Raw genomic sequence first — 23,298 nt, forward strand, 5'->3', positions numbered from 1 at the left:
AAAGGGACAGAATTTTAACAAATGTATTATAATATCTCAGTGTAGATTTGATGATTTTCAAATTAGAATCTCTTCATTTGCTGAGAAAATATTAAATGAAGAGGTTTAGCATTGGACACAAGCTTTGATAGAGAAAATTAAGGCTCCAAATAATCTATCTTTTAAAAAAGTGTGGGGCTTGTATAAAAATATATAATCACAATAAAAGCAAATATGTAGAGAGAGTAAAAGTTTTTTTTTTTTTTAAACATAGTTGCTGTTATGAATGAGTGTGAATTACAAAGAGCCTTTCCAGATGTTCTTGATCATGTAGCTTTGTTAAATCAACAGCACACTTGATTTAACATAATGAGGAATTGTGTTAATATGAAGCATGCCAGGGTAAGCCAGGACAGGGAGGTGAACTCAGAAGTCTTTGGCTGGAATTGAGGGTGGCTTAAAGAGGTTCTGTGAAGCCAAACCCCCCATTTTACAATTATTTACAAATTACAATTATTCTCCAAGTTCTTGGGCTGTGTGGAAGCCTCAGGTGTGAGTGTAAATGTAGCTCAATAGGGAGAGGAGCTTATGCTTTGGGCAAGAGGAGCAAATTATTATTCTGAAAGGAGGTGAGTAATGCAATTCTCATGCAAAAGCAATGCCTACAGTGAAAAATCATCTAGCACCACACAGGAACTCAGGCGAGGCTGGAGGGCAAGATGAGGAAGTTGTCCAAGAAATGAATGAGTATGTGATAGACATTCAGTGGAACCCAGGAGAGAGCCTCGAATAGGGAGTTGCAAATCTGCTCCTGCTCCTATTATTCAGCTGTTCTTTATTATAAATATATCATTAAAAATTCATTAAAAATAGCCAAACAATGTGTCTCTCCTGTGGCTGTATGACGTTCTATGACGTGGCTCTAGTTTGCTCATCTTTCATCAGTTGGCAGACTTTTGATTTGAACTGCTCCTTTGTTATCAAAATAGTTGCAACATGCTAAATCTTAGAATCTAGCTCCTCAAAAAAAATTCCCCCTGTTCATCTTCAGAAGCCTAGAGGGGTAAGAGGAATTTTTTAAAACTGCTCCTCAGATTTCCTTTTTCCTCTTATTTAGTGAATTTAATGAATATATAACTAAATATCTGCATGCACCTGCTGTTCAAAACTGTTATAACATGGTAAGTGTTAGTCAGTTATTTTTTTTAGCCCTTGGGGCTAATGTAACTAAGAGGAAAAAGACATTTGAAGAAGAAAAGAAAAAGTTTATGCTTTTGATGGCTAAAATTTTATGGAACCTCCGTAGAGGTGCAATATACAACTGCTTGCAGTTGTTTGTTCATGTGGGTGGAGGTTCTGTAATGACATATCCATATTTATTAACCAGTAAAACTTGGCATTAAATGACTACTGGATAGGGTTAAACAAACACTTTCACACATAGAATATCATTCATTCATTGTCTGTAACCCTTATCCAATTCAGGGTCACGGTGGTTCCAGAGCCTACCTGGAATCATTGGGCGCAAGGTGGGAATAAACCCTGGAGGGGGCGCCAGTCCTTCACAGGGCAACACAGACACACACACATTCACACCTACAGACACTTTTGAGTCACCAACGTGTGTTTTTGGACTGTGGGAGGAAACCGGAGCACCCGGAGGAAACCCACGTGGACACGGGGAGAACACACCAACTCCTCACAGACAGTCACCCGGAGCGGGAATCGAACCCACAACCTCCAGGTCCCTGGAGCTGTGTGACTGCGACACTACCTGCTGCGCCACTGTACCGCCCATAGAATATCACATTTACTCAAATATTGGTATTTGTTTTTATTCTAATATTAGTGAGTTTTGAACAAATAAACTCTTGCTGCTCAAATTGCTTTGTAAATCTCATTTTCTCAGTGCCTAAAATGAGTTGCTATTAAAAAGTATTAAATAAAAATTTCTCCCTTTAATTAAGTATGCATGGAGTTATGTCAAAGTCAAAAATGCTAAATAAACAGGGGACACAATCACAAACAAAATATAAAAGAGTATATATATATATATTCATTCATTATCTGTAACTCTTATCCAGTTCAGGGTCGCGGTGGGTCCAGAGCCTACCTGGAATCAGTGGGCGCAAGGCGGGAATACACCCTGGAGGGGGCGCCAGTCCTTCACAGGGCAATGGACACTTTTGAGTCGCCAATCCACCTGCAACGTGTGTTTTTGGACTGAGGGAGGAAACCGGAGCACCCGGAGGAAACCCACGCGGACACAGGGAGAATACACCAACTCCTCACAGACAGTCACCCGGAGCGGGAATTGAACCCACAACCTCCAGGCCCCTGGAGCTGTGTGACTGCGACACTACCTGCTGCACTACCGTGCCGCCCTGTATATATATATATATATATATATATATATATATATATGTATGATGCACACATGATGACAACAGGGCTGTGACAAACCAAAGCAATAATAAAAGTATATTTAAGCAGTAAAACAAACTACATTTTCCTGGAAAAAAGAAAGTGGTGGAACACCATGACACCCCCTGTGGTTTTACCTCACATTGCCACACTCCAAAGTACCAAGACTTGTAGCGTTGTAGTACCTTTACATTTTGTAAATTGCAAAGTGGAGCCGCCATAGATTAGACTTTTATTATCAGCACATCCAGCTGATGCCTGATCCGACTGACATCTGAGGAATGTGGAAGCCAAGATAACACACTTAACACAATTTTGCAGTTTGGCAGGGAGCATTATTCTGATGATGCATGTAATGTTAATGAGCCAGTAGATGCATCAATGTTGTTGAAACCAGCATTTATATTTTCTGTTTCAATGTTGACAGGGCGATTTACCTAAAATTGCAGTGCTGGGTTCTGGTGGAGGTCGGAGGGCTATGATTGGACTGCTGGGGTCACTGGGTGAACTCAGTAAAGAGGGACTGTTGGACTGTATCATGTATCTGAGTGGAGTCTCAGGATCAACCTGGTAATGATCCACACAATAACACATGGTTATTATGGCTATTATTTAGGCTAGTGTGTAGGTTATATACCATAAGTCATTTGCATTACGTAAACCCTGAGTTGGGCTGTTAATAGAGAAGATAACAATTAAAGGTTAGGAAAATTTAAATTTATATGTGGTTTGACTGTCTACAAACTGGATTGGACTTTTGTTGCTGTTAAATTGAACTCCTCCTCTTTAGGTGCATGGCATCATTATATAAAGAGTCCGACTGGTCCACCAAACTGGAGGCTCTGACAGAAAACATCAAGAAAAGACTCACTGGTCCTGGTGTCAGTAGTCTGAAAAAGGGGAAAAAGCTGGTGAATTACTATTTGAACAAAGACAATTTCTGCCTCACAGATGTGTGGGCAGCGCTGGTTGTATCTACGATGGTGAATAAGGTAAGAACAAGTTATTTCTCTGACAGTTTATAGAATCAAAATTAACATGATGTGTAAAATATTTCCTGATCCTGAACCTACTGGGCCTAAACACTTCCCTCTGCAACTGGATCCTGGACTTCCTGAGAAAGCTCATTTGGTCTGAATCAGGAAGAACATCTCTAGAACCAACATGCTGAGTATTGGGGCCTGGGACATGAATGGTGTTTTTTGTTGATTTTCTTTTTTTTTTTTTAACGTTCACTCACTACACCAGGGGTGTCAAACTAGATCCACGGAGGGCCGTGTGGGTGCAGGTTTTCTTTCCAACCACGCAGAAACCACACCTCATTCCACCTGTTTTTAATCATTGGATCTAATCAGTAGATCTTGACTTTCAGTAGTGTGGGGCTTTTGCGTGGTTGGAAAGAAAACCTGCACCCACACGGCCCTCCGTGGATCTAGTTTGACACCTGTGCACTACACATTTAACATTCAATGGACACTTGAGTTGTCAATCCACCTACCAATGTGTGTTTTTAGACTGTGGGAGGAAACTGGAGCACCCAGTGGAAACCCACGCAGACACAGAAAGAACACACCACACTCCTCACAGACAGTCCCCGGAGGAATCCCACGCAGACACAGAAAGAACACACCACACTCCTCACAGACAGTCCCCGGAGGAATCCCACGCAGACACAGAAAAACACACCACACTCCTCACAGACAGTCACCCGGAGGAAACCCACGCAGACACAGGGAGAACACACCACACTCTTCACAGACAGTCACCCAGAGCAGGAATCGAACCCACAATCTCCAGGCCCCTGGAGCTGTGTGACTGCAACACTACCTGCTGCGCCGTGCCGCCCCATGGATGTATCATTATTTTTAATTAAATGCACACACACACACTAGGGGCTGTAAGCACACACACACACACAACTAGAGCAGGGGGCTATGACCACGTTGGTACTCTGGGGCAGTTTAGGGATTATGTGCCTTGGTCAAGGGCACTTCATTCATGGTTGAATTTTCTCTTGCTGGTCCCAGGAATGGAACCGGTGCCCCTCTGATTTCAAGCACACTTTTCTAACCTTAACATATTTCTAACATTTTTTTTTATTTTATTATTTTTTTTTTTTTTTTGCCACCATAGTGGATTTAGATGAATGGATATCCGAATGCAGGTCATAAGAACATCCCAAATACTGAAATTCTAAGAAATACTCAAAACAAATTATTACTTTTCATTCAAAAGCTATGCTACATTACATGTGTAATAAAAATGTCTGTATTTTATTTGCAATTTCTTTATTTTATTTTATATACTTCTTTGTATTTTTTTTCCTGTGACAGATAGATGGAAGTGGCATCACAAAGCAGAGAGGCAACTTCACTAATGACCCATATCCCATTTACACCGTGATTGATAAACAGTGTAAATATGACAGACTACATAAAGGTAATATTTTATAAATGTGTGTGTCACTTTGGTTGTGTGTAAATGCACTGAAACACACAATAGTTTGTGTTTGTAGATACGTGGTTTGAGATCACCCCGGACGAATCCGGTTACTCTCTCACTGGAGCATTTGTGAACTCACAGTGTTTGGGGAGTAAGTTTAAGGATGGGCAGAAGATTGAGGACCAGCCTCAGCCTGAGATGGACATGCTCTACTTACAAGGTAATGATAATCTCATCAGTAACAATATTATTGTTCCAACTTGTAGATGTAAAATCAGAGACAGTGGCTCATCTGTCGCTGCACAGTGTGTGTCGGTCGTCCTCTAGTCCTTCATCAGTGACACAGGACGCTGTCGGCTGGATGTTTTTGGTTGGTGGACTATTCTCAGTCCAGTTTAAAAACTCCAGCAACACTGCTGTGTCTGATCCACTCGCACCAGCACAACCCACACTGACACACCACCCAAATCATACTTGTTCTGTGGGGGTCTTGATAATCAAAGAACAGGGAAAAGAGTGGGTAACTATGTATGCAGAGCAACAGATGGACTACAGTCTGTAATTGTAGAACTACAAACTACGCCTGTATTGTAAGTAGATCTGATCATACCGAAAACAAATTTAGAAACAAGGAGGCAATTTTAATATTTTGGCAAGTCTGGGTAAATACATTCAGAAACACAGGCTATTTAAAAAAAAGGGAGGCAAAAAAGGAGGGGGACCATCAGCTTGCTATAAACACACAGTTTAAAAGCCAGCATCTGTGATGTTGTGGGAGGCATTAGTGCACAGGGCATGGGGGCTGTCACATCTGTGAAGGTGCTGCTATTGCTGAAGAATATATACAGGGTTTGGAGTGAAATGCTGCCAGCCAGAAAATGTCTTTTTCAGGGAAGACCTTGTTTATTTCAGTGAGATGAAGCCAGTCCACATACTGCATGCATTATAACAGCACGTCTCCTTAGTAAAAGAGTTCAGGATCTAAACTCATCCAGACCTGTCCCCCACTGAAAACAACTGGGGATTTATGAAACAAAAACACTGTAATGGAGCCCCAAGCTGCAGCTGAAATCCTGTAACAAGCAAGTATCAGGGAACAGTTCACTTTCAGAACTACAGCAACTGGCCTTCTCAGTTCCCAAAAGCTTAGAGTGTTGTTAAATGAAGAGGTGATGAACACAGGATTAAACACAACCCTATTCCAACTGTTTTGGCATGTATTGTTGGCATCAAATTCAAAATTGCCAAATATATTTAAAAAAAAGCAATAAATGTACTCAATTTCAACTATGTATAATTTAAATACCTTCCTGGATAAGGGTGAGAGGCTCTGGGCAGGTGTGGAGATACTCACAAGGCCCCGGCTGGCAGCTGTGCAGCTTTCTCCAACGGGTTGCTGGGCGTGCTCTCCATGATCGGGTGAAGAGCTCAGTGACTAGGGAGGAACTTGGAGTAGAGTCGCTGTTACTTTGCATTGAGAGAAGTCAGTTGAGGTGCTTCAGGCATCTAATGAGGATGCCTCCTGGACACCTCCCACTGGAGATATACCAGACACGTCCAACTGGAAGGAGGCCCCGAGGTAGACCCAGGACACACTGGAAGGATTATATCTCCCAGCTGGCCTGGATACATCTGGGGATCCCCCAGGAGCAATTGGTGGAAGTTGTGAGGGACAGAGATGTTTGGGCTTCTTTGCTTGCCCTGTGGCCACCATGACCCTGAAATGGACAAGCGGAAAAGAAGATGAGATTAGATGAGATAAATTAAATAGAGATTAATTATTTGCAGAACATTGCATTTGTGTACATACAATATTATTCATTAAGGCATTATTACATCAGTTTGTATTAATTAATCAGTTTGTATTAATTCCTACAGGTACCAGCTCATAAGTCTGAAGTAAGCTCATAAGCAATGAGAAATAATGATGAATTTATGTAATTTCATGTACACACTGCAAAGTGTTACACCCAAATTTGTTGGAAACAGGGTTGTATTTTAATTTGCTAAAAATCACAGCAATTGTGTGTAGAAACTGGAATGTGTCTCTGAGGGCTTTAATAGCACTTGCATTTAGTGAGGCCCAGCTCCATAGTTCCAGAGAATATGGTTCCACTGCTACACAGCCCAGTGCTGGAGGACTTTATAAACCTCAAACTTACTCTCATGTGCAGTTGCTCTGGTGCGTTCTGTTCCTGCTCTCCACAGAGAGCAGTAATTTTAGGAGATGTCTGTATTTGGACATTAGTGCATAGTGCTTATGTAAAGGGTTTTGTGACTGTCTGCTGGGGACTGTGTGCTTATGGCACTGATAATCAAGCACAACTATGATTTATTTTTATATTTATACAGGAGTGTGTGGCAGTGCAATAGCAGATATGGAAGAAATCCTTAAGTTACTACTACACCTGATTGAAGGTATGAACCACTCCTTTGGTCTAACAGTGGATAAGAAACAATGCGTATTGAACACTGGATATAAATAGATATTAAGTAACATTGTGCTGTACTGGACTGGAATAGAAGTTTGTAATTTTTCAGTCACAGTTATTATACAATATGAGAAAATTAAACTAAACTTTTTTAATTGGTTAAGGAGACATAGCTTAATTTTAATTAAATAATGTATTTAATTTACCTCAACATGTTTTGTCCTTAAACATGTAAAATGGCAGCTGCAGAAAAAAGTACAGCCGAACTTACACTGGAGGAGAAGAATGGCCATGAGGTTCTCTTAAACCTTGTGCAACTGAACATTAGTGTCTTGCAAAAACAGGATCATGACAATTATCTCAACAAGCTCAAAGAACTACTAAAAGGTTGTATTCACATCTATATGAATACATGACTTTCAACTATTTTATTGCAGTTCTAAACTATTCTTACATCTTTTTCCCTCTTTCTTACACACACAAAAAAAACACATATTATATAATATGATGTTATATGGCTGATATATATATATATATATATATATATATATATATTGTTGTTGTTATATATATATATATATATATATATATATATATATATTGTCTTTAGATAAATACGAAGGCAGAGAAATGATGATAATATCAGAAGGGAAGTTCTCTGAGGATGATCTGAAGACGTACACATTGGAAGTGTGCAAGTCTTTCTTTGACTGGTTCCCCAGCATTAAGGAAAGTAAGTAGAACCCTCAATTGATAGGTTTTCACAATAATTTTATCCAGAGTCTTATTCACCTTATTAATCAGCCATTAAACTGAAATCTAGTGGCCTGTTTGTATTAAACCTGGCTGCCATGTTTCGGGACAAACAAACCTAATCACTTTATTACTACTACCACTCGTCAGTGCATTTACCTCTAAGCGTTTGCTGTCCAACAAACATGCTAAACCCCTTAGCACCTGATTATGTCTCCATGTATACCTCCCCTGCGACCAACTAACCTTATAAGTTGATAGAATATGCTTCAGCGTGCCAACCTCTGTACATAATCTACAACTAGGGTCTTCAGCTACGACTTGTCTCAATTGCCCACAGCTCTTGCCAAGTGATCTTCTGCTTCTCTAAATTCTCCCAACAAAGCCACTTGCCTTGTTTTGCCTGCGACGCTGCTGTTGCGCAACGTGCCTCCTTTTCCTGATTGCAAATAAATCTAGTAATCATTTGCCTTCTCTCTGGTGATCTGGCCTTATTAAAAGCTTTCCATATATCACCTGACCCAAGGTCCACTCTTCTGCATTGCACTTGGCCAATCACATCCCTTAGCTCTAATGAGCTCCTGGTTACCTCCACTGCCAATCATGGGTTCCACTTCCTTCCTGCTTTTGCAATTTGCGCTGCTGCTTTAACCATTGCATCCTTCAGTCCTGACAAAATCATTTCACAACCCACCTTTGTGCATTTAAATTCCTAAATTAAACTTGAGCGGTAACTCCAGTACCCCTCTCCCATAACATGCCACACTGCTCAAACACTGTGGTATCCCTAGCCACTTACTTATAGCCTTGTTCATAATCCATTCCATCCTCTCTACTTCTGTGATTGAAACCTCATAAACTGTCAATGGCCATCTAATACAAGGCAGTAAGCCACACTGCAGACAACACAATTTCAACTTCCCTGTAAAACATGATCTATCTATGCTATTAATAGCCTTCACCAAATCAGCCTTTATTCCCACAGCTTGTTTGGTATAATTTATGGTTGAACTGTACCATCTACCTAAACCCTTCTTTCCAGTACTGTAGGAATAATTTCTCCTTCCATCACAAAATTTTCCTGTAGAAGTTTCCCTTTGACAATCAACAGACTTCTAGACTTGCTTGGATTAACGTTCATCCTAGCCAACTTTAGATTATATTTTAACTTCCCCAGAAACCGCAGTATGCAATGCATAGTACTCGTCAGGGTTGTCATGCCATCCATGTAAGCCCTGATTGGGGAAGTGGACTACTATCATGCAAACTCTCCCCGCCTACAACCCACTAGGAGGCCCTGATTACTACTTCCATCACCATTGTAAAAGCTAATGGTGAAATGGTACATCGAGCCATTTTACTTATTTCGAACTGCTGCCATGATGTAACAAACTCCAGTATACTAAAGCAAAACTGAATATCCTCAAAATATCCATTAATAAGCATAATACATAAAGAATAAACAGGTATTGCATTTTTTGGTAGTAAAAATGAATTACTGCTCCTTTAAATTGTTTATCCTGAAAATAATATATTATTCTCGTATAGAATGTGATTTTTTTTCTATGTGATCATTAACAAAGCCTAATAATCACTCTTAACAGAATATAAATATATTTGTGTGTGTCATGACTTAGCAGAGAGACGGAGGCAGACGCATACACAATAACACAGTAGAATTTATTGACACAGAAGGAAACCAGAGATAACTAGACAGGATACTTAGACAAAGGAAGACCTAGACAGAGAGACTTGAACAGAGACCTGGACTGGGAGACAGATACAGAGAGACCTAGACAGGGAGACAGATAGCGATAATTTAACAGAGGATCTTAGACAAAGACAGATACACAGAGACTTAAACAGAGAGACAGATACAGACAGACCTGGATAGGGATATCTAGATATAGACAGAAGATACTTAGGCAGGGTCACTGAGACAGAGATACTTAAACTAGAGAGAGAGAATTATTAACTGATGAGAGAAGTGGAATAACTAACAGACTAGCTCTAGCAAAAACAATACAAATGGTAGAAACAAAATAGACAGATAGAGACAGGTAGAACAAAGGTACAAACAGACCAGAGGGAAGGGAGAGAAACAGACCAACCATACAGGCAAAGTAAGGGCGAGGGAAAGGAAAATGTTCAAACATGAAGCAGTCACACAAAGGAACTTAAATACACAACACAGACAAGGAACACCTGGGACAGATAACAAGGGGCAGGACCACAAAGCAGGCACAACGAGAGGGTGGAGCTAAGGCCGGACTAGGGCGGAGACAAGAACAGCACAATAACAAACTAGGAAACAAGGGAGACAGACAAAACAGGAACATACCAGACAGGGTAAAAGCGTAACTGGAAGCTAGACCTAGATTTCTGAATTATATAAATGTATCTATTATTTATCTACTATTATTTATTTACTATATTATTTATTTACTGTAACAATTCTTTATAAAAATCTCATTTTTTTTTTTTTAATCTAGAGTTGACTAGAATTTATTGGAAATTAAAAAATATATATGTTTGTTGAATTGCATTTTGTTAGAAATTTGGATTGCCATTGTCAGATCCATAGAGAAAGCTCTGCACTGGATCTGGGGAAAGACTTACAACTATCTCTACAATATGAAAGGTGAGTAATCAAAATGTATTATATAAATGTAATGTTTAAAATAGCTTTGATTATATATGTCTGTGAGGATTTGATGCCTCTCAGCCTCCTGAACATTAGTGAGGTCAGGTACTGATTTTACAAAATTAGTTTATAAAGCCAATCTAGCTCCAAAGGTCCTTAATTACACTCCCTCATTTCAGACATCACATATTCATTACACCATTGCTGGGGGTCTTTTTAGCACTCTAGCAGATGAGTAGCATCAGCTTTGGGTAAAATTTGGCTCATCTGCAGCTGCTTCACAACATCTCATTTAATTTTTGCTTTTCTGAAGAGATAATACAAGCTGTGTGTGTGTACGACAGAACATCGGCATCCACAACTGTGTACCTCAGTTTAGCTGAAATCTCTCATTCTGAAAAGATTTTAAAATATTTTTAATGTGTTGCTGGACTGTGTCCTCAGTGGAAGACGTTGACCCTAGTGTCCTCAGCTCAGACACAAGAGAATATGAAGATGCTGGACTGTTAGTCAATTCACCCTATTTCTCAGTGCTGAGAAAAGAACGAGACATTGACCTCATCATTTCTCTTGACTTCAGTGCAGGGGATCCCTTTCTGGTACCACACACACACACAATGATACCAGCATTTTATGACGTCTTAAATCATATGAACAGTTTGTTTTAGATTATTTTGTTTGTTATTACTTAAAAAACAATTTTAAGATGCACATCAGATAGAAATATAAAAGTGAAATTCACAAGTAAAGGTGAATTTTCTTATGATAAAGTGTTACCCCATATACATAGAGTAGAAACATGGGGAAAGTCATACACTGTGTACTGAATAGCTTTGGTATAACTGGTACCATGAGAAGATGCCACCTGTGCAGCACATCCAGTCATGAATTTACTCACTAATAAAAATTCCAAAGACAACTGTCAGTGGTGTTACAACAAAGCACAAGTGATTGGGAACCACAGCAACTCAGTCACCAAGTGGTATGGCCATGTACAATGACAGTGGATCAGTGGATTATCTCTACAGACCTCCAAACTTCATGTGGCCTTCAGATCCTCTCAAGAACAGTGCATAGAGAGCTTCATGGAATGGGTTTGCACGGCAGAACAGCTGCATCCAAGCCTTAAATTAAGCGCAATGCAATGCATTGGATGCAGTGGTGTGAAGTGCACCGCCACTGGGCTCTAGGGCAGCGTTCTCTGGAGTGATCAGACGAGTCTGGCTTTGGCAGTTGCCAGGAGAATGGGACTTGTCTGACTGCATTGTGCCCAGTTAAAATTTTGGTGGAGGGGGAATTATGGTGTTGGGTTGTTTTGCCAGAATTGGGCTTGGCCCATTAGTTCCAGTAAAAGGAATTATTAATGCTTCAGCACACCAAGAGATTCTGGACAATCTCATGCTCCCAACTTTGTGGGAAGTTTGGAGATGTCTCCTACCCTTTCCAACATGACTGCACACCAGTGCACAAAGCACGTCCATAAAGACGTGGATGAGCCAGTATGGTTTGGAAGATTTGAAGCAGGTTAATAGCTGCAAGCTGCTTCACATGTTTTCAAAGCAGGCAGGCAAATACTTTTGGCAATATACTATAACTACTGCATTCTCATATACATTTACATGGGATTTAATTGTAAATGAAAAAAAATAAATAAATAAATCTCTCTTTTACAGACTGTGGTTCAAACCTCAGAAACATGCAAAGAACTTCACATTCCTTTCCCTAAAGTTGTTATACCCAGTGAAGACAAAAAAGAACCACAGGATTTCTATTTGTTTAGAGGATATGGCAAAGCTCCAACTGTGATTCACATTCCTCTCTTCAACTGTGTTAACTGCAAAGGTAACTCACCACAGTCGAATATGAATATTTCTGAATGTAACTGACTTCACCGTGATGTTGTTATACTGTGAATATCAGGAAGGTCCACAGTGCTCTAATCAGTGTCTGTTTCCTCAGGGGAAGTGAAGGAGTATGAGGAAAAATACTCAACGTTGGTGCTGAGTTACACTTCTGAAATGATCACTGATCTTCTGGAGAAAGCTGCTTTAAACATCAGAAACAACAAAGAGAGACTGCTCACGGAGATCAAAAATGTCATTGAGGAAAAGAAAAAGAACAAGCTTGGATTAAAATAATGTTCTCCAAATGCAAGAAAAAAAACACAAACTTTGTTCCCAGGTTAAACTAATATACAGTAATTCATTTTTAGCCTCCATTATATTCTAAGAATTAACTAAAGTTAATCACTATGGAACAATTAATTACTTTGTGACAGATATGGGTAGATTAATTGTTTTGGGTGTTTTTGTGTTGCTCATCCTGGTGTTGGTCATTGTAATAGTACACAACATCATCAAATGGCTTTTGAGGCGGTTACTACCTAAAGGTTGCTGTGACCATTCGGCCAATCACTGAGCTCTACTTTAAAGGTGCATCTGATCAAATTCTGATCTGATGTGGACAGCTGTTCCTTAAGATGTAGTCCTTTATTACTTATCATTTATCATATTTACTCCATTAATCATATAATATCATACATTCCTCATACTTCCTCCACTGATTTCAATTTTCAATTCAAATTCAGGTTTCAATTTTTGTCCTTTTATATGTATTCATAATTAATCACATTTTTTTAATCAACACTCATGGTTATTTTATTTTGCAAGTGCCTCCTCAGTTTATAGAACTCAGGGTGTGTAAGCTTAGCCTAGAATATTTAGTTTAGTAGCATTATTACGTATATATATTAAATCATCAATTCAGATTTGTTCTTTATGATTATATTTTTTTTACATGATCACAGGGGGTTGTTGGAAAGTGATTAATTTCAGATGAATTCTATATTTAATTCTGATCATCTTATACTGTGTGTAGGTCATGAACTGAACTATGTCAGAGTTGTTTGTCAAATAAAATCAAATTGTAAAATATTTGTATAGCTCTTTTTACAACTGATGTTGTCACAAAGCAGTTTCACAGAATTCCAGTAAAGACAAAGTTTCAATATGAAATGTAAAAAGACCCCAGGCAAGCAAGCCAGGGGCGACAGTGGCAAGGAATACCTCCCTCAGAGCTGAGAAAGAAAGCTTGGGAGGAACCAAGGCTCACATGGAGAGGATCTATCCTCCTCTGTTCAATCTACCTACAAATTACTGACAAAGATAAAATAACCTTATACATCACATAGGTTTGCTGTTATGATAGTGTGTACTGATATAATCACAGTAGTGATAGCAGATGATGAAAGCAATGATGATGGTGGTAGTAATAATAATGATGATAATAACTATAATCATAGCAGTAGTATTAATTGCATTAATAGTTAGGACTCCAATGTTGGATGGGCAGCTACAGAAGTAAGTTAGTGAGTGGGTGAGTGAGTGAGTGAGTGAGTGAATGGGTGATGTGCTGTGAGAGACTGATGCAGTTTCCAGGATGCGTTCCTTCCTTATAATGACACCAGGCAGCCAGAACTCTTGCTTCAGTTTGCAGAGCCATAGTTTATTGAAAATTGGAAATTCATACATTCATGTATGCATTTACCCAGTTCAGTGGGTTGATGGGACCAGAGTAGACCCAGAATCACTGGTGCAAAGCAGGGACACACCCTGGACAACCAGTCCATCACAGGGCACCACACACTCACCCATTTACTCTCAGCTATGGACACATTTGAGTCGACAATCCACCTACCAACATTTGTGTTCGGACTGTCAGGGCACACGAAGGAAACCCAGAAAAACACAGGAAGAACACACCAAACTCCTCAGAGTGTGAAATTGTGGTAAACAGAGCCCACGGTGGGGGACATGTGGCATCTTTGTGTTCATTAAGTAGCCTGTAGAAAGCTGTGACCTGGTATACTGTGCTCCATCACAATCCCTGAACACACACTGGGTTCAAGGCTGAACCATGCATGTCCATCCACTCACATCCACCCCAGCAGTTCTTAGAAACATTAACCCTATGGTTAATGTGAAGCTGGTTTGTGACATCATCAGTTGTAAAAAGCGCTATACAAACAAATTTGGTTTGATTTTATTTGATTTGATTTGTGAATTTCTGGCGAGACGCTGCGCAGCACCCAAAGACACACACAGGTGTCAGTATTTTCTCTTTAAACTCTATGATCCCCAGTGTATTATCTGAGTTTAATGTAGTTTCAGTGGATAATGTCCTTTACCTCAGAACGAGCAGAAAACAGCACGAGGAGCAGCTGGTGACTCTGGATTTTGCTGTAAATTTACTAATCTACGTAAAAGGCAACATTCACGATTATAATAAAAAAAACTTTTTATAAATTTCCTCATCTTTCACTGCTCTCCAGTCGGTTTGTGCTAAAAAAACAAGCCTAATGTGTTACAAAATTCTTCCATGTCTTTAGCCTCTGTAAAGGCAACTTCTATGGTTGTGGGGAACTGCAGTTATCTCTGGGTTATTTATGTTCAGAAGCTCTGCACATTTTCCGATGGAAGTGTGTTTGAGGAGAAAAACACGACTACTGCTTGTATGTAGCTAATGGTCTCTTTGCTTTTTCTCTGCCGTGAGCAAAGAGAGAGAAAGCTTGTGTGACCAAGAAACTGTGTTTTTATTGGTTTATATTTTTCATCATTTTTTATTAAAATTATGAATATCGTCTTTAAATAGTGAAGCAATTACATTCTGGTGTCTGAGGCTCCTGCAGCATTTAAGATGGAACTGTAAATTTGAACAGAAATCTGATATCACTGCAGACTGGTGCAGAGCTGTGTTCTTATTTGTGTTCTGATGACATATCAGGATCTTGAATGGTCATCCCGTTTCATAGGGGGATATTTTAACTACTACACCCTACTACACCCCTACACCCTACTACACTCTTTGCTTTAATGTAGTGACATATAGAAAATCCTTTGTCGACATTTCTGTCTGTATGTGTGTGTGTGTGTGTGTGTGTGTGTGTGTGTGTGTTTTGAAGGTCAGATCAGTGATGGGTGGTATGTGGCCGGTCATGGTGGCCTGATTTGGACAAACATACAAAGGCGTTTTTTGATCTACATGGGCCTGTGTTTACAGAAGGGTTAGACACCTCCTTGTTTCTCCATCAGCAGTGTCCATGTCTGTCTGTACTGAGACAGCTGGGTATGAACTGGGGAAGCTGGGAGAAGCCATGCAGCATTAATCGTACATTGTCCCCTGTCCCCTAATTTTTTTATTTTCTTGTGTGTTTGTCAGTGTGACATTAAGAAGCAAGACAGACCATCGAGCCGACAGAGAGACACGCAAATCAGATATTTACAGTGTAAAAGTTCAAGTTTTTTTTTCTGCAGGTGCAATAAACAGACTTTATACAATACTAATAATATAGATTATTTATGTGTGTGTGTGTGTGTGCTAGTATGTGTATTTGATCTACAGTACTATGCAAATGTCAAAGACATCTGTGCGCTAATGCTGTAGATTTGGTGTGTTTATTAAAGTCCTGTAATTTTCATGATGTCTGAGTTGGTTGCCATTTCACATCAGATTACATTTCGTGGTCCATTTTTGGCAAGTATTTAACACTGCACACTGGGAACACCCCACAAGACCTGCATTCACGTGCAATATATTTATTCTAGAAATATTTCCAAATTAATATTTTCTTTATGACTGTTTTTACTGAAAACAGTAAAAAGTTATGAATGGCCAATCATTTTGCACAGGGCTGTATTAATACTCCAGTTCTTCCAACACAAAGACTGCGACAAAGGAGTGTTTTAGTGTAAAGCTCTGTCTGATTGCAGTTCCTCTTGGGAGTCTGGTTGTGTAGAGTAACTATGGCTCCAGTTAGGGTTTAATCAGTGGCACATATTTGTGAACCTTCATTTCTAATTGTTTTGGTTATCAGCGCACCATGTGGGACTTGTACAGTTGATATGACTTTAAAGAAGCACATTTCCATATACTAATGAGATTACACGTTACAAGCCATGGCTTTGATTTTCTGTTGGAGAGTCTAAAAACAGGCAGCACATTAATTAGCCTACCTGCTCCATCCTCTGTCCTCTTTGAAACCGTGATGAAATGATACTGCGGCTTATTAGGAAATCAGCTCCTGCCAACAGTTTTCTTTAATGGGAGACGGGAAGGACAAATTCGTGGCACCCACACACTGCTTTACTCTGGCCTGTCGTAGCTGGAATCCAGCTGATAGTTCATTAAACTGGATAAAGTATTATATAAAATGCTTAGTAAATTTGAGATTATGAAACAATCCTATAATCTAGCGATGCCATTTACAGCCTCCTGGGTCTAAGCCCTAGATGAAGTAACTGCACTGTTTACTCAGATGTGAATCAAAAGTGGTGACTGCAGATGTAATGGTGTCTTTGCACTAGACCAATAATCCACAACCTTTTTTCTACCATGGCACCCATGCAGAATACTATGTAAGAATTGTTTTTTTGTCTCCTGGGCTCCCCCTATCTGTTGCTGAGTGTAATTACTTTTTACAGAACTGCCATGAAATATCTCACACACACCTGTCTCTCTCGCTCTCTCTCACACACACAATGATTTTAAATGGTTTATCAGAGTGGGAACAGCCCTTTAGAAAGGGTACTCTTCATTCATGAGTCATTAAGGGAAAGATCTATAAACCACAATTCAAATTGCTTTAAGCAACAATAGTAGAATTGTAGTAAGTGTAACAGAATCTCTTTAAGCAGACTGGGGCCAATCTGTATCACAGTCGCTTTTAACACATTCATTCTGATCATAAACAGCACAACTGGGGACACAGAGGATATACTCACTCTTGGCACTTCTCACACTGGGGACAGCCAGTAGAAAGCTAGGGATGTTATGATATATCATGGTCCATAACATCCAAAGGCTTGTCCTGTGAGCTGGTCTCACCCCCAGTTCTGCAGGAAGTCCACTCTGTCTCAGTGCTCTCCTGGATGAAGTTCTGAGATGTTCTGCTTGTTCCTAGAATGCAAAACATGTTCATCTCAACATCTGTCAAGGTCTAATCCACACCAATCCAAATTTCAACAGCACTACATTCATGAGTCACTAATGAAGAGATCTTTAATATTTTTTCTTATTCTAAAAAGAGCAATAACTACAATACGATTGTTTTATTTACATTTAGGTTAATGTTAGCACCTCCACAAACACAACTAAGAATATATGACCATGAATTAACCTTTCATCATTTCACCAACACAAAATTAAAACTGCTAAGGAACTATAAACACAAAACAGCAGGCTCTAGTGATAAGAGTCTTTGAGAACTACTAGCACTAGTGATGGTGGTTATTTACTGTGTTGCAGTGGTAGTCTATACCTCACTCTCTGCGATTCCAAGAGTGACTTAGCCCTTCTTGTGCCCGAAATGAAGAAACAGTCTGTTTGTCCCTCACAAACTGGCTCATGGGAAATTTGTGTGTACTTGAATTCAAAACCAGAACAAACTGAAACCAATGGAAAATAATAATGGAAATATAAAGAATCCTTCACAGAACATGAAGAGTGAAATCAAACTTCAAACAAGGTGCTGTCACTGTACACACATACACAAACACAAAGCAGTATAGGGACAATCTGGACCACAGTCGCTATATGCACATACATTCTGTTCATCAACAACACAACTGGGCACAAGGAGGAGAGACACAGTCGACATTTCTCACATAGGGGACAGCCCCCTAGTTATCATATATCCTGGTAAGGTATGTCCATACCAAGTTTTGTCCAGCATCCAAAGGTTTGCCCTGTGAGTTGGTCTCACCTCCAGTCCTGCCAGTCTGTCCCAGCGCTCTCCTGAAGGCAGACTGCATGTAGTTTCTACAAAGACAAATTCCACACCTCTTCCTGTGTAGTGAGAAAAACCTTCTGAGGAGTCAGTGCAGAAGATGATTTTGGTTTAACCTTGAAACAAAAAGATAATGAACGCTGATGAATGAATGAATGATATCCCAGTTATAAGTGTAAGGCCACCTACCTCCAGTATTTCCCTCTCGAGTGAAAATCCAAATAAAACACTGTCCCCACATTATTGTTCTTGAAGTGATTTTGTGGTAAGAGATGGCCTCTTTACTCCAGGACAAAATCACCCTTGCAAATGTCGACAGTTGCAAATACACCTCATCCTAGGGAATAGATATAACCCTTTGCATGGATTCCCAATGAGGGAAGGAGGGTGGATGGATGGATGGATGGCGATACAGCTGGATACATTATTTATCCTGAGGGAAATTGAGGGGTCCAGTATATTTAAAACAACGTAGTAAGAACAAAAACAACGTTCAACAATAAAAACACATTTAAAAGAGCTGATAAATCTATCCTAAAGACACTACATGTCCATCTATGTTTTGATGTTTTGTATTATTGTATCAATTAGTTGTCAAAGAAATTCACATCTAAATGCAGGTGTAAATGCACCCAAGATGCATTTAAGTCCTACTCACAGTGCTTCAGGAGAGTCTGAGACACACTGTAGACAGATGTTAAGGAAGTGTAATCGCACCTGTCTTACCAAGCCATATTTAAAATTAAAATCCTGCTACAGAAAGGTATGCCACAGTGCACATGATCCATGACTGCTAAGAACAGTGTTGGCCATTAGATCATTAGTGTAATCGTGCAGGTGTGTAGGAGTAAGGGATGTAGGTAAATGCAGGAGGCTTTATTACAATAACTTAAAGGGAACTAAACAGAGGGACACTAAACACAAGGGCTAAACTATAAACAGGGCTAAACACTGAACAAGGACTATACAGAACTAAGGGGCTAAATGCTAAACACAGCTAAACACTAAACAAGGAATCTAAACATAAAACACGAGTTAAACAAGAAGGCTAAACACAGAGCAAGATGAAACGCAGAGCAGGGCTAAGGACCATGAACATCAACCAAACATACATACAATGACCCACAAACAAGAAACACTGACAAGGACTATATAAAGACAACACCAACAAGAAACACCTGGTTACTAATTATGACACGACACTAGAAACACAAGGGAAGGGTATCACATGACCAGGGAACAAGCAGGAAGCAGACACAAGACAGGTGGGAAACAGTCACATGACAAGGGGAGCACAGAACAGAAACAGAAACAATACAAAACAGAACACAAAACAGCACGTTACAATTAGAGACCATTGAGACCAGGACAAGACTGAGACCAGGAAACACTGAAACAGAATCAAGAACAGGGCAAATCGAGTCAGAGTCAAAACTGAGATTGGGACATAATGAGTTTGAGTCACGACTGAGACTGGGACACTTAGGTATGGTCTCCCAGACTGGGATTAAGCCTAGTTTTTGACTACATATCATTTTGAATTGTGATTTTTCCATTGAAAGGGGGATATAGTACAGGACTAAACTTAACCCCTGCCTGGAAAACCACACTGTGGAGTCTGAGTCAAGTCTGAGTCCAGAACATTTTGGTTGAGTCAGAGTCAAGACCGGGAAACACTGAGTCTGTGTCAAGTCTGAGACGTTGATATATTGAATTTGGAACTAGATTAACACTAAAGACCAGGAGCAGAACATATTATGTCTGAATCAAGACAGAGACCGGGAAACAGCAAGACTGAAACCTGTGTCACAACATGCCACAATCTGTAACAGTGTTGCAAAGTCTTGGAGACAACAGTTTGTGGAGCCTGTGTCCTTTGCAGCCAATATACAGCCCCCTGCCCCACAATGTATCATCTCAAAACCTTGTCTCTAACGAGAACAGCAAGCTTTGGAAACCACAACAATGGCAGCAGTAACGTTAAGCGGTGTTTACTCATGGTGTATTGGCATGTTGTTGTTGTTTGAGACTGAACATAGCTCCGTCATCAGTTCAGACAGATCAGTAGAGTTTGTTCCTTCCTTGTTACAGTGTCCAGCTCTCGCTGGATTCTTTCGTCGGCCACCGATCCGAGGAGCGTTTGAACCTCTTCAAAAGACCACTGCGTAATTTTATGAGCTGAATCAGATAAAGAAAAATGTGATTTCTGCTGTAGCCATCTAATGGCCAATCAGTGTGCCATAATGTTTACACATTATTTTTATATGCATGGAGCTGGGGCAATCAGGAAGTAAAGGAGTGTACCAAGTACCAGATTTGTCTAGTGGAAAAGCAAGAAAGACATGTATGTAACATGTAGTTGAAATGTGCCATTAGAGAAATGTATAGCAGCAATATGATTTTGAGCAAGTGACAAGAGTAAGAGATGTGCTGAGACAAGTGACAAGAGTAAGAGATGTGCTGAGAGTGTGTGTGTGTGTGTGTGTTTTTTCACAGGGACAGCACTGATAACTTTGCTAAATTTCCTTTGGGATCAATAAAGTATTTATCGAGCTCTCTTTGCAGAATAGTATTGTAGCAAATAATAACTCTTAAATAAAGTAAAGTAATACTAAGCATGCCTTGCGCCCAATGATTCCAGGTAGGCTCTGGACCCACCGTGACCCTGAACTGGATAAGCAGTTACAGATAATGAATGAATGAATGAATGAATGAACACTAAGCATGGTTAAGAAAAGGAAAAACTGTATTACCTTAAATTGTATTTGACGTTTTCCTATTTTATTAAAAATATGTTGTATTTTTTTTTGTTGTATAATATGTTGTAGTACAAAGTAATGCAAATCCACAAATCAATATTGTATTACTTTATTGAGATGTATACTCTGAGTAGAAAATGGCCACTGAGCTGCTTCACGTTTCAAATCAAATCAAATCAAATTTATTTGTATAGTGTTGTCACACATTTCTGTTTAGTCGTGGCTTACATTCCTAGAATTCAAGATACATTTCAAACTTCAGTCCAAAAGCATAATGTTCTGTAATATTATGTACTAGGGGACATAAGGAACAGTCAACAAATGCTATGCATTACTGAACAACTGCTTTGTTCCTTATCTACCACATAATCCATGTGTAAGTTTTGTGATTATGCAAAGAGCCAGCATGGGTCCACATATGGTTTACTGTCTTTAATTGGATTAAATTTTATACAGAAAACTTATATTGTAAAAAGAGTATTGTCTTTTTTGCCCTCCACCAACCCCCCTCACCAAAGGACTATTAAACTTTAATATTTATTTCATTGTTCACAATATCACATTGTGTCCAGCGAGGAGGGGGTAATACATTTCACAGGTAAGAGTACAACACACGAAAGATAGATAAAACGTAGATAAACCTCATCAACATGATCAAACAAATCAGAGACTGACAAAAGGAAAAGAAGAAATAAAAATAACAATAAAAGCATTGTCATAGATGCAAAGTATCTATCTGTGTGCCAAATTAACATAATGTGGATAACTGTCAGATTGCTAAACCTCAGAGAGTTAATGAGTGATTGAAAAACAAATAGATGAAAATATATGATTATATGACAATACATTAACATTATTCTGTACTGAAGATCACTTGTTGAGCAGTTATTCTTTGCTTAAATCATTCTTCTTTCTAGGTATGAAACACACACATATAGACAAAATTACTGGGACACACCTCCTAATAATTCAACTCTAGTGTTTCATAAAGTCTCATTGCCACAGGTAAATCCAATCACGCACCTGGTCCTGCAGCCTGCCTTTACAAACATTAGTAAGAGAATGGGTCATTCTAAAGAGCTCACTGGACTGAAACACTAGAATTTGGTGCTGTAATAGGATACCACCATTGTAACAAATCAGTTTGTGACATTTTTTGCATCCTACAATCAAATATGAGTTGTATTATTGGATTTAGGAACCACAGGAGCTCAGAATCTAAGTGGCAGACCATGTAAATTTAGACAGTAGTGGTCCCCGAGCGCTGAGGCATACAGTACATAAAAATAATCAATGTTCTGCTGACTCAGCAGCTGCTGAGATCCTCACTAATGCTCCTCTGGATGAATGTGCAAAAATTCCCATGAGCACACTCCAAAATCTTGTAGAAATCCTTCCCAGAACAGTGGGAGTTGTTAAGAAGAAGAAGAATTGCCTTTATTAATCCCCTTGGGGAAACATTTTTAATCCATCTGCGATCGTGAACACAGAAACACACAGTAGTGAGCTATTCTCCACACACACTAGAGGTAGTAGACGTACACACAAATGAAGCAGTGGGCTGTCAACCACCTCAGTGCCTAGGTTTGGGGTCTAGGTGCCTCACTCTTGGGCACCTTAGTCATGGAAACATGTTTCCAGCTGAAACTGAAACAACGACCCTCCAGCCTCAAGCTCACATCTCTAATCTTAAAGCCTCAGCTGCCACCCAAATTCACCCATCAACTCCATATCAATGCATATGGATTTAGAAAGCTCCTGTTGGTGCTATAAAGCTCATGTAGGTGTCCCAATACATACTGTCTGTATAGTGTAGGTATAAACACTGAACAGATATTGCTTGCTACCGCACTTATACTGTGTTTAAGTCTCTACTTTTCTTTCTAGGTATCAGCACTGGCTCCTGTTCTGTCAGTGTCTGAGTGCAAGGGTATTTTAGACTCTAAACTGTTTGTATTTTATAGGATACAAACTCTGACTGAACAAAAATCAATTAAAGTAAATATAACTGTAAATCACAACTAAAATAATGTTTATTTAGATATATATAGGGTTAAGCATCCATATTTTAAAAACACTGTT

At 39.4% G+C, this 23,298-nt stretch overlaps 1 protein-coding gene across 1 annotated transcript; it reads left to right on the forward strand.

Moving 5' to 3' along the window:
* Positions 1-366: 366 nt before the first annotated feature.
* Positions 367-12,812, forward strand: LOC136709974 (cytosolic phospholipase A2 gamma-like). Its single transcript, XM_066685578.1, has 11 exons — positions 367-381; positions 2,831-2,973; positions 3,194-3,395; positions 4,737-4,842; positions 4,919-5,065; positions 7,198-7,263; positions 7,527-7,664; positions 10,585-10,671; positions 11,119-11,273; positions 12,348-12,516; positions 12,634-12,812. The coding sequence occupies exons 1-11, from the start codon at positions 367-369 to the stop codon at positions 12,810-12,812; spliced, it is 1,407 nt and encodes a 468-aa protein (XP_066541675.1).
* Positions 12,813-23,298: the final 10,486 nt, after the last annotated feature.

Source organism: Hoplias malabaricus, chromosome 11 (genome assembly GCF_029633855.1).
Source record: "Hoplias malabaricus isolate fHopMal1 chromosome 11, fHopMal1.hap1, whole genome shotgun sequence".
NCBI classification, from domain to species: domain Eukaryota; kingdom Metazoa; phylum Chordata; class Actinopteri; order Characiformes; family Erythrinidae; genus Hoplias; species Hoplias malabaricus.

Excerpts from the sequence above, each read along its gene's own strand:
- LOC136709974 (XM_066685578.1), top strand. Across the intron at positions 4,843-4,918 it reads ATATGACAGACTACATAAAG|ATACGTGGTTTGAGATCACC; the intron begins GTAATATTTTAT and ends TTGTGTTTGTAG. Across the intron at positions 7,264-7,526 it reads ACTACTACACCTGATTGAAG|AAAAAAGTACAGCCGAACTT; the intron begins GTATGAACCACT and ends TGGCAGCTGCAG.